The sequence below is a fragment of the Podarcis filfolensis genome (genome assembly GCF_964270895.1).
Source record: "Podarcis filfolensis genome assembly, chromosome: 16".
NCBI classification, from domain to species: domain Eukaryota; kingdom Metazoa; phylum Chordata; class Lepidosauria; order Squamata; family Lacertidae; genus Podarcis; species Podarcis filfolensis.
In genome coordinates, this window is record NC_139620.1 from 33,114,221 (window position 1) to 33,126,365 (window position 12,145).

A 12,145-nucleotide genomic window follows, 5' to 3' on the forward strand; every position below is an offset into this window, starting at 1 on the left:
AATCTGTCTGTAATTGGACTAATTAATCCAGGATAAAGACATCCCATTTCAGTCTTCACTGTGGCTCCCTCAGACCCCTAATACGATGCAGGTCTACTCAAAACTAAGCCCCATTTTTTAAAAATCTCATTTATAAAAACCCCAAAATCTCAGAAGCCCATTTTGTAGTAACTAAAGCAGGGTTTTTAGTGTTGCTGCTGCCACTGATCTAAGAAATAGAATCTATATCAAGATATGACAGGCACCCACTATCTGGGCTTTCTGGAAACAACTGGAAGACATTTTTGTTCCCACAGGCTTTCCCAGCTGGATAAATGAGTCCTTGCTGTATCTATTCCATAGGGTTTTAGTTTTATCTTAAATGCATCTGCTGTCTCTAAGCTTTCAACTGGTTCCTGCAGTTGTTATTGTACGTTGCCTTAAGACGACTGTATAGAAGGAGATCAACAGCTAAATGATGATGATGGCGGTTATCAATGGCTGTATGCTTTTATTTAATAAAATACTATGGCATGCAGTTGTTCTCAAACTATATAAGGGGGGAGACATCAAAGAGGCATGAAAAATCAGGGAGGGAGGAACTCTGATGGGATGGGAGAATGGGGCAGCTTCAAGAGGTATAGGAGGCTGCATAAAATGCAGCCAAGTTGCAGACATCCCTCCTGTGGTGTAACCAGTACATCCCATGTTAGGTTTCTGTCAAAATAGTTGCAGGCAACCTTAATGTTGTGCAGAACCAGCAAACATTTGCATCATGCAAATACTTCACCCTATTCATCTCCTAAATGTGCTGAAATACTGCACCCAGAGAAAGAGGAGGAGAGAATATATGTATTATTAAAAGGCTTAAATAGCTCTCAGGGGAAGTAGTGTATTACCTACATGAATAGTTTATAAGCTTTCAAGAAACCTTTAAAAGAAATGATTCAGAAGATTAAAAAAAAAGAAGACGACATGATTATTCTAAAGGGAGCACTTGGAAAGTCCCAAAAGGCAATCAAAACAGTTCTGCCACACAGTTATATATCCTCTTTTATTTCTGTTCAAATTATTTGTGCTTAATTACCTCTATAAAAGGTCTTGCAACCTTAGGAGATATGGTTTCAGCCGGGGAGGGCTCCTGTGTAAGCATCACAAATTCTTCAGCCTTCACGCGGAAGCCAGAGTCCTCCATTGGAGAATGAACCTCAAAGAGTTCCTGAATCGTTTGCTGTGGAAGGAGGGGAAATACGTCTCATATCAAGCTCCTGAAGAAGTGTCAATTTATTTATGTTCTCCCCCCCCCCCCCCATTGTAACTTAACTCAGGGCCAGATTTCTATCCGAAAGAGGAACAAAAGGAATGTCTCCTCACCCCATAGCACTCCATTAACAGTTCTCTTTGAAGGGGAGGGATTTGCGACCAAAAGAAATAAAAATTGACACACCTACTCCTTCTTCATTCATTAACAAAATACAGATGCTGCTACTGGCCAGGATTTGGGAAACCAGTTCAGAGGGGATCAGAGAGGCTGGGTCTGAAACCTGACACCACCGAGACACTCTAGCTACTGATGCACTGTGCAAAGTACCCTCAGCATTTTCTCAGATTCACAAAAGACACAATGAGCAGAAACTCTCCTCAATGAGGTCAAACTAATAAGTGCATCTTTTTCTCCATTTCCTTTCTTATGATTAAACTATGTGGGTGGAGAGTAGAAGAAAAGCTGTAGCCATCAGATACCATGATCAACACTCTCCACCAAATCTGCTATGAAGTCCCAGTTGCTTTGAAGCTGGCAGGACTAGGAGGCTCCGCCTACTCGGAGGGGTCAAGCATTTGCATAGTCCTCCCACCTTTCAAAGCCAAGTTGGAGCAGCCCAATCCTAAATGACCTCCATGATGAAAGCCAATTAGAAGTCCTGCTAGTTGTGTCTCAAGACAACAATAAAGCCTCAGGAGCCGATGCTTTGAAACAAAGGGTATAAAGTATTTGGGGAAACAAGGAAGGTTTCTTGATAAAATTATTATACTTATTAAAAATATATATACCTGTGTTAAAAAGGCCATAGAATAGTCGTTTCCCTGAGCTGCTACTTCTCGGATCAAATCCTTAGTGCCATTTTTTAAGAGCTTCTCTTCTACTGAATTTCCACTGACAAGCCTAGAGAAGAAACCAAGGAGATGTATCAAAACCTTAAAGCTGAGAGCAAAATGAGAATAGCCAGAACAGACTGAATTTACTGAGTAGTCAAGATTAGAAAATGGTTTTTAGGCAATGTTTTATTGCTGGGCATGTTAGCAGAGCAAAGTTGACTGCTCTAGGACATAATCATTTATCTACTACATATTTTGAAAAGTCCTTTGTTCACTATGGACACCCTTCACAACCAAATTTTGCATCATGATTATTGGGATCAAGAAGCAGGTTCTCTTCTATGTTTGAATACAAACAGATGCCATATTGAATCAACATGACAGACTAATCTTTCAAAAATGCACTGCTTCCTTCCTTCCTTAGAACTCCCAAGTGATGGTGTGTGCAAATCTGTTAAGATTATCACAAAATATGGGCAACGCCTGCCCTCTTTAGATGACATGATGAAGTTATGGTATCAGGAATCTCCGGAGCACAAATAGCCTCTGTCGTGCCCACCATGGGCAAGGCTGCATGTTGCCAATCTCACTAGAGGAACCATTTTCTATTTGTAGAACAGCTACTTTGCAGGCATCACCTGTAGATGTGGATGTCTTTGCATCTGCCAATTCTGTCACACCATTCCTGAGCCTTAGCATCCATCACTGGATTTAAATCGTTGTCATAAAACACAACGGTGTCAGCCTCCACAAGGTTGACGCCTGTTGAGCGGCTGTGTGAAGAAAGAATTGCACAGAAGATGCGCTTGTCTCTGTTGAAAGTCTTCATCAGTTCCTTGATCAGAAAAGAGGGGTGGGGAGGAAAAGCATCACAGACCATAAGGCATTTAGCACTCAACGTTGAGATGACAAGTATCACATTACTTATTCACAGAGCAGACACCTTTGTCACACATGGGATCAAGTGCTCGGCCACTCTATCTGATTGGATGTGGTGTTCGGGATCCAAAAAACAACCTCAGTTGCTGAGCGTACAGAGATCCCTTTTACCTGGCCTGCACAGGGAGCCAGATAGGAAGGAACTGAAGAGAGGTTTCCCTCTCATGTGGATGTACAGTTAAGTACACTTAACATAGGACCTGCCAAGTGGAACAAGTGGGAGGGGCAAACCATCCGAGGATCCCCTCCTCCCTGTGGGAAAAGTGATGAAGTACTCAGAACCACCAAGTAGCTTTTGAGAACAAATGAACAACAAACAGAGACAGAGACTGAAAATCAGAAGCAATAAATAAATAAAAAGTGATAGCAAACTATTTAGAGAAGGAGTGAAGTGCTCTTTACTGGGCAAGGTAAAGCATTAAACCGATGAGGAGCTACCATGGAGCGGGATAGATACTAAAGCTCATGATTCATTGTCTCTCTTGGGCAAGTGGGGATGGACTTAACCCACTTAACTCCCATTGCCCCTGACCATTCACTATGCAGGCTGGAAGTTGGAGTCCAGCAGCATCCGTTGGGCACCAGGTTAGTCACCCCTCGTATAAAGAATGAGATGGAGGGATTGCTCCAAGTAAAGTTTACCTGCCGCTCTTCCTGATTAGCACACTCATCAATCCTCACGTAGGTGAAGAAATGGAAATTCAAGAAGAGCTCCAAGATGTCTAGCATGAGGATCATCTGGGACAAGATCAGCACCCGACGTCCTTCTGACTTCAACTTCTGAAGCAAGACCGCCAGAGCTTCCAGCTTGCCTAAATTTTGGAAAATAAGAAAGTGTAAAGCCTTCCCACTGAACATTTGCCCGATTCCAGGTTCTACACAATCCCACCAAAAGGAAAAAAAGAAAAGAAAGAAAAGAAAATAGAAAAAGGTTCTCCTCTACCTGCATCGTACTGAACAAGTCGGAGATCAGGAAACTGAAGCAATTGTGGGGTGGTGAGTTGCTGCAGCTGACTCATGTAAGGTGAGGCTGCCTCTTTCAGACGGTGCCTGAGTAGTTTCATTTTATGGCTGTACAAAGGAGGAAGCCTTGCCATGTGCAAAGATGGAGCAGCAGCCACTGCAGATGGCAGCACACAGAGCAGCCTGGGAAACAAAAAGCAGACACGTGGCTAAGTACTTTGGATATATTAATCATTGCATGGTGGCCTTGTTAAATACAGAACCAGCAGCCTAGATTCTCATTCTGGTCTCTTTCAAAGGGGTGGCATGGCTGGGGAAGAGGAACATGAGAGGTGGCTGAAGGCAGGCTTCTGCTCCAGCGGCAGCTTCAGGATCAAGAGCAAGGGAAACATTCCAGTGATCACCTGTTAACAGCATCCCTCAAAGAGTCCTGCTGCTGCTCCAGTGTCCGTGTCATTCCCTGCAGTGGATCTCTGTGGTCCCAAGAGGGATTCGACGAGAGGAGACAGTTTGCAAAACCAGCCCAGCTCCATTTGCTGCCTCCAGCGGAAAACTGAGGGGTCATCTTTCTGTCCCCCACTAGAGAACAAATTCTCATGAGGTCCTGGCCATACACTGGTGCTCTGGAACAGCGGCGCTCATTGCAAGAAAAGATGCGGTCGAGGCGCTCCTTTAGAATCCTGTTTTTTTCCTCAAACGACTCCTTTGTAATAAAAATTTGAAAAAACCACAAGAAAAATGTATACCATGGGCAGAATGCTTTAAAATCAGAACTATAAAGAGTTCAAAGTCTGTTACTTGACTACAATCCTAAAATCACTTACCCCAGAGTAAGTCCCACTGAATTCAATGTGTCTTAATTCCAAGCAAAGATGCATAAGAATGCAACTGCATATGCACCCCAAAGCAAAGGGATCTCCCCCCCCCTTTTTTTGGCACAACCTCCAACAAAACAGTTCTGATTCATACAGCTATATGCTAGCATCGCTACTGGAGCGCTCTGTAGATTCTGTTCCAGAATAATCAATTAAATCCCCCCATTCTGCTCTACTTCTATTAAATTAAATTTTTTAAGGTTATAGTCTACATTTTAGTCTTAAGCATAAATTTAGCAGGTGGGGGCATAATTCAGTAGCAGTGTACATGCATAGCATACTGAAGCTCCCAGATTCAGTTTCCCAGCACCTTCCATTAAAAAAAGGTCTCAGGGAAAAGGGAAGGGCCAAGAACTCTTCCTGAGACCCCAGAAAACTGCTGCCAGTCAGAGCAGACAATACTGAGCCAGATGGCCTAACAGTATAAAAGGCAGTTAGTTACAATCATCTATTTTGTTGATACTGAACATTATACAGCTTCCAAATCAGACAGAAGGTATTTTCCTTTATTTATTTTTTTTGTTTGTTTAATACATAGCTTCCCTTTCATATTTCTGTGGGTACCTTTCACTGTCCCTCTTTCAAAAATCAAATTTCACCATTTAATTTTTGAAAGTGAGCCAAGCTGCATTTTTTCCTTCTCCATACTGAAAATATGTTCATAACCTCTCCAATCTGCCAAAAGTTGCTTCTACATAATTAAAGGTGGGGTTCACTTCTTTACAAGCCCAATTTATATCAAAAGTAATTCACCTGCAGGAGTGCATCTGTATCTGTATCCACACACACCCCACACTTGGAGAGTAGAAGCTACAACATACAACTTTGCTGACAAGCAAAATAAAGTGGAAAAATCAAAGAGCTAAATATTGCAACTTCATTTATTTTCACTTTTCAGTCCTCGAAGGAATTGAAAGGGAAGCTATTTCATCTGACAACTGAACGCACACAGTAAAAATCAGTAAAAGTACCTGTGAGTGTCCTCCGTGAATAAGGCCGGGTTTTAAAGATGACGCTGAGTCCCCCGAAGCTAAATTAGTACCACCCATTGTTCTACCTAGAACACACACTTAAAGATAAACCATGTGTTTATACATCCCAAATACACTCTTTACAAAGGACTTCAAGCTACTACAAGCCGTAACATGCCACACGCCACCCAAGGCAATTCCAAGGCCAGCCTTGCATTTAACCACATGCCTGGTTGTCACAGGGAACAAGGAATTGTAGACCATGCAGGTCAGCAGATGGGAGGACAGAGCATTCTGTGCCTCCTCTACCACTAGCTAGCCTACTTCGTTTAGACGCTGTGTTGGGGAGAAGAAAAAGTCTGCTCCTGCAGCACACCTGGTGTAGGAAACTAAATGAGCTGCTGTAAGAGGTGCAGAATACTCTACTTCTCCTCTGCCAACCCACTGCATTTCTAGCATGCAATTTTATTTTATTTGTACTATCCCTTGAGGGACCACTCCTGTCGTGAATAAACCATAGTTTATGGCAATGTCCAAACACAGCTTCTGTGGTGGGGGCAAATGATTACCTGGGGGGAGGTGGTATTCAGCTTGCAGGAGACACCAAGGAGGGAAAAAGGGGCAAGGGTGGAGAGAGGCTCAACTGTTTCCTGAATTTTGGGGTGTAGGAGTTCTTGTAAGGGATGTAAAAAGCTGGCCGCAGAGAAACAGCTCCAGTTGAGAGCCCTGCAGGCTGCAGATGCAAGTCTAGGGATGGGGAAGTAACTGCATCTGCTTCATCCAATTGAAATCATTTCCCCTATTTACTTATGGGATGGGGAGGAGGAGGGAACATAGGAAGGCCAGAAAATCCCCATATGGTTTTAAAAATCTGCTTCTTAAAATGTCCCAGAGGTAGACATGCAGGAAAGAGTCCCTACCTTGCTGTGCTACTGCCGGAGCTGGCAAGCCAGCTGGATGCTGGTTTCCCAAAGCGTTCAGAGTGTTTTGAACAGTCCCCGCCGGAGACACTGTCTGCATGACTACCGGGCCCTGAGGCCGCAAGTACTGCTGCCCAGGAGCTGACACAATCTGTAGAACGCTGCCTGCATTGGTAGAAATTGAAACATAAGAGGTCATAAACTGATCCAAAAATTAACAAGGAAAAAACCCGCCACCGATTTTCTTTTTTACACCATGCATCACAAAAGCAGGCAAGCCTAAACCTTCCAAGTCTCTTGAGTTATCCTTAAAATGCAGGTAATAAAAGTGACAATGCCACATGACTCTTTCCTCCTCCCCCGGGAAAAAAAATCCAACTCCTTCTCTTAGCCCATGGATGGGTAAGCTGTGGCTCTTTCAGAAGTTCTTGGACTCCAATTCCCTACAGCCCCAGACGGCATAGCGAATGGACAGAGATGATGCAAGCCGTCATACCCAACGTGGGTATATTGTGTGCATGAGAGAGTGTGCATTTGGAAAGGGAGAGAGAGATGCGCTCTTTTGAAAATAGGTTTGTACAATACCTTGCAGCTGCAGAGGTTGTCCTGCAGTGAGCTGGCGAAGCTGACTGTGGGATAAAGTAAATTTATTCCCCTGAAACTGCAGCGTCACAGGAGTCTCTGGCTGAGCAATTCTGCCCTGTGCTCCTGCAATGGATGCCAACTGGGCTATCTTTACCACTTCACCACCTGGAGGAGGGGGAGGAACAGAACCACACATTAAGGGGAGGGGCTGCCTTCCAAACAGTCTTTGTCCTCACTCCAGTTAGTAAAACTGATGCTGAAGCTGCTCCCATGCAGAATTATACATAGTGCAGAGGGGGGAAAGTGTCATATAAAAGTTCCACAGGTACTGCTTGCATACAGGGGGTGAACAAATAGGTTTCTTTTGTTTTGTTTTAACGTAGAACAACGCAGGGGGTTGCGGTGTGTAGAAGTTACCCTTCCATTTTTGCAGGAAACAACAGCAACCTGAAAAAACTCATGTGACACTTTGTAAACCAGAGAGTAGAAAGTCATTAAGCGGGACTCCACTGCCTTTTCAAAAGCAAAACGCATTCAAGGGACGCCAAGAATTTCAGCAGGACTGTCAGTGTTTAGTGACTTGGCTGAAGCAATTTTGTTTCCAGTACTCCCTGCCTGTAAGCCTTTTTGATAGAAAGCAACAAACAGGAAGGTAACAAATCAAGAATAATAAATCATTATCGTGCCTGTGGTAGAACTTTCACTGAAAGCATTTTATAATGCATTTTCAAAATGTGCCAAGTTTGTTTCACATCAGTTCCACGATCTACTTAATTCAAAAAACTGCATTGTTAAGCTATGGTTGTTGGGTTTTTTTAAACAGGTGATTAGGGTGTCTCAGAACAGATTTAAAGTAATGATAACACCAATCATAAAATAATTTAGGTCAACTGGAAAAATATTCGCAACAGGTTTTTTTAAATCTGAAAGCACAGCTCTGTGCTTCAATGCACTGAGAAAGCTCCAAATAAAAATTTCACCTGAATTTCTGGATCCGAGTCACCATGGATCTTTGAACTTTTGCAAAGGCAGTTTATTCCCCCAGGGATGAAAACATTAGTATATCAGTGCTCAATAATCTCTAGACATGCTTGTAGTGCACATACGATCTGAACCATTCCCCTCCCCATTCCACCTAACAGCTGCATTTTTCGCCTCCAAGGAAGTCGAGAGGCCTCCTTAGCAGGATGAAGTTAGTGTTTTCAAAAAAAGAAAGAAAAAAAGAAAGAAAAGAGAGTCAAATTAGGAAGAGGAGAGCTTTGCAGGAAAGAAAAAAGGCAGGGGGAGTAGAAGTTGTTTCCGGGTCCAAAAGAAGTCTGGCCAGCGAAGGAAACATGCAGAAATGAAGAGATTAAGTTGACACCGCTAATGTTATGTCCACAGCATTTTCCCCCCCTTCTATTATATTTTTTTCTTATCCAAATTTGGGACCTTTCTCCATGGTCATATAAGCAGTGGAAAACAGTGAGCAAGGCTACTCAGAGTGAGGGGGGGGGGAGTTGTGTTTTAAAAAAAACAAAAACAAAAAAACCACAAAACAAGCCACCACAACAAAATCATTCTGTACACATTTTTTTTAGGGTGCCTAATAACTTAACCTCAGGGAAGCTTTGGAAACAAAATAAAAATAAAAAAGTGGGAGAAACCTGTAGAGGGGAGGTGGGGTGGGGTGGGGAGTTGGGGCACTTACTAGGCAACCGTGCCTGAGCCTGAGAGGTCAATACCAGCCTCTGAGGCAGCACACTCTGTTGGATGGTGTGCGGGGGGGCCTGTGGCTGGGCCTGGCCTAGCTGTAAGGCCTGCACAGTGGTCTGACCCCGCAGTTTCGCAGGATTGGCCGGGCTAGTTGCTGCTGTGAAGGTCACTGCTGGCTGCTGTCTTGGAGGAGCACTGATGGAAGACTGAGTTGTCTGAAACTGTGGAGCTGCGGAGGAGACGGCTGCGGAGGCTGCAATCAATAAGGTTGGGTTGTGCAAGCTGTTAGATTCAGTCCGCTTTTTAAGGGTTATAGCATTGGAGAGATTTTTTTAATTAAAAAAAACAAAACAAAACAGCTTTTAGGTACAGAAGTGCTGCAAAATCCTTTGTTTTCACAGGCTATAACAACAACCAGCAACGTAAATACCAACTGGGTCACAGAAGTCATGAAAAACTCCATGTGTTATCAATTAGGCCCTCCTGCTCATTACACACACACACACACAACTTTAGGTGGTCACAAAATCATCAACCGGCTATTAGTTTGTTTCCACAGCCGTTAGTATTGTAGGACATGGGGTTCTCGATCTGTGCCAAAGATGAGCTGCTCGGACAAAATCTAATACAAAAATCAAAGATCCCGATGAACAAATTGGAATTATGCCCCCGCCCCACTGCCAGTATAACTAAGGCTGATAAAATCTTACAGTGCTCATTCTCCAAGCTGATAGAAACACCGGAGGAGTGGAGGAATATGGTGCAAACCTTCCAGGACAATTGCAAGCAAAAAGAGTGCAGGCTTGAATATCCTGCATTAGAAATCTTCCCCCCCAAAATGTATATGGTATCTTCCTTCCCAGGACAGTGAAGGTGAAAACGGCATACTTAAGATTAGCATCATAAGAAGAGCCCTGCTGGATTAGGCCAAAGGCCCATCTAGTCCAACATCTTGTTCTCGTGGCAGCCATCGAGGTGCCTATGGGAAACCCACAAGCACAACCTGAGCACAACTCTCTTCCCAGCAACTGGTATTCAGAGGCCTTAATGTTCTTCCCACCTCAAGGGTTCCTTGCACATGGAAAAGCAAACAGACTAGGCTAGAATCCTTTTTCTCAATGTGACAAGGAGCTCTTGCCATGGGAAAGCATTAAAAAAAAAAAACCACAGTTCGCTAACCATATCCTAATATTGACATAGCCCCCAAAGAACTGTTATCATAGTAGTATGTTTGTCCCATTAACTGGTTCGAAAGCGTTCAGAGAGAAGCTCGTGAAAAATCGTGGAGTGGTCTCCACTTGATCTCAAAACGAACTGTTGTGTAGGCCTACGGTGCATCGTTTTTCAGGTGGCAGAAAAGGTCAGCACCCACAAAAAAGTGGTGTGGTCAGGACATAGCTTAAATCTTTTCTCAGGGAGGCTCACCTCACATTTTGAGGACCACAACTGCATGCAACTAAGAGCGAATTTCAAACTGCTAAAACAGGACCCTGCTTAGGTTGGAAGGCAGCAAACCTAAGTCAAATACTTCGCATTTCACACACAAAAATTCCCCGTCAACCTATTTTGGGCGGCTTTCTGATGGCGTGGTAAACACAGGTAAGAGTGATGAACAGAGTTTGAAAGGAAGCACGTACACCATCACAACTGTGTTAAATTTCACCCTGATCCACTCAGTGCACGGCTTTAACCTGGCAGTTTAGTTGAAAGAAATGGCCATACTTGTAGTCAGGTGGGAGGACAATTTCAATTTATCAGACTGGTATATGACAATCTGAGACCCAGAAGAAAACTAGAGTGGCAATACCTTTCGTACCTTGATTTGCAGACACTGTAGCGACAGATGACCTTCCACGCACTTGCCCCTGTTGAGCCACTGTAGCTGTCGTCACTGTGCGTTGTTGCACTTGAGCACTGGGGAAAGCTGCAATTCTGCCTTCAGGCTTCTGGCCATATTGAACGGGTTGGAACAACCTGAAAATGTTGGGCGTTACTTCATTATTACCTCCTCCCACAAGCACAACACTAACAAAACTGAGCAAAACCTTGTTCTCAATTACAGTTTTGGACAACAGAACAGAAGCACTTGCATAGCTTAAAAGTACAACATGGGACGTGGTTATCATCACAGTAAACAGAATGTTTTGAAAGTAGCTTTTACAAATCACCTTTCAGTCACAGGGCACTTAAGGCAGTGCACAAGAAACATATAAACTTTAAAGAAAGGAATAGACACCACTTTGCCCCCCTCAATGAAAAATATGTGCAATTGAGTCCCAGTTTATTAGAACATTTTTCCATACTGCCTTTTAGGGCAAAACACTTCTGAAGGCAGCTTGCAAACATAAATAAAACATTAAAAACAGACAAACCCAAAGCCTCATTCCAATAAAACTAAACCATTAGAAACAGCAGTCTAAAATCATTTCACAGTCCAGCAGAACACTCAGTAAAACCCATGTAAACTAATTGCATTACTCCCAATGTTAGCTTCCCTTTCTTCTCCTCCCATCTGTACCTCACCCTCTGCATCTGCTCCACAAGACTTCCCCCCCCCCAGCACTCTGGAGTACATTTGGGGGGCACACACACCGGGGGGGGGGGTTCCCTCCCTTCAGAAATAATTTCCAACCAGCAGCGACATAAGCCATTAAACAGTCGAATGCCCAGCTCAATGCCTCAACTGAATAGCTGCTCAAATTAAATGGGTTTTCAAGGTTTGTTTTAAAAGCTGCATACCTGCTTGGCTTCAACTTCACTGGATTAGGCCTTGGGGGAGGTAGAGGAGAGGTGTATATTTCCTCGATGAGCTTTCTGGTCACTTTTTGCTTTGGCAGCACTTGTGACTCATACAGAGTCATTTTATTCTCAATCCCAATCAAATCAAAGAGACTCAGGTCCGTATCCTACAGGCAGACAAAGAGAAATTTAAAGCATTAGCACCACTCATCTTATCGTTTATAACCTACTCTTCTGTTTACAAAACAAACAAACCCAAGAAACATCAATGAAATAATAATTTTAATGGTAAAAACCCACCAAGTTAGTTACTTGAAGTATTTGGGGGGGGCACCTTTCCAGACAAACTTGTCGAGGCAGCGTACCACATTATATGAAGAAC

The 12,145-nt window shown here is 43.4% G+C and overlaps 1 protein-coding gene across 50 annotated transcripts in view; it reads right to left on the bottom strand.

Moving 5' to 3' along the window:
- EP400 (E1A binding protein p400) overlaps positions 1-12,145 on the bottom strand; it is a 73,258-nt gene that overhangs the window by 26,613 nt on the left and 34,500 nt on the right. For 18 of the 50 annotated variants that reach the window (XM_083589472.1, XM_083589471.1, XM_083589462.1 and 15 more), the window contains 12 exons: positions 11,764-11,930; positions 10,832-10,998; positions 9,020-9,277; positions 7,330-7,494; positions 6,745-6,909; positions 5,825-5,922; positions 4,383-4,681; positions 3,959-4,161; positions 3,658-3,827; positions 2,715-2,911; positions 2,032-2,143; positions 1,067-1,210 (listed from right to left, as the gene is read on the bottom strand). In XM_083589472.1, the coding sequence (XP_083445598.1) occupies positions 1,067-1,210; positions 2,032-2,143; positions 2,715-2,911; positions 3,658-3,827; positions 3,959-4,161; positions 4,383-4,681; positions 5,825-5,922; positions 6,745-6,909; positions 7,330-7,494; positions 9,020-9,277; positions 10,832-10,998; positions 11,764-11,930 (2,145 nt within the window). The remainder of the gene's footprint in view (positions 1-1,066; positions 1,211-2,031; positions 2,144-2,714; positions 2,912-3,657; positions 3,828-3,958; positions 4,162-4,382; positions 4,682-5,824; positions 5,923-6,744; positions 6,910-7,329; positions 7,495-9,019; positions 9,278-10,831; positions 10,999-11,763; positions 11,931-12,145) is intronic. The other 32 variants (XM_083589479.1, XM_083589493.1, XM_083589476.1 and 29 more) reach the window with 5 other exon arrangements.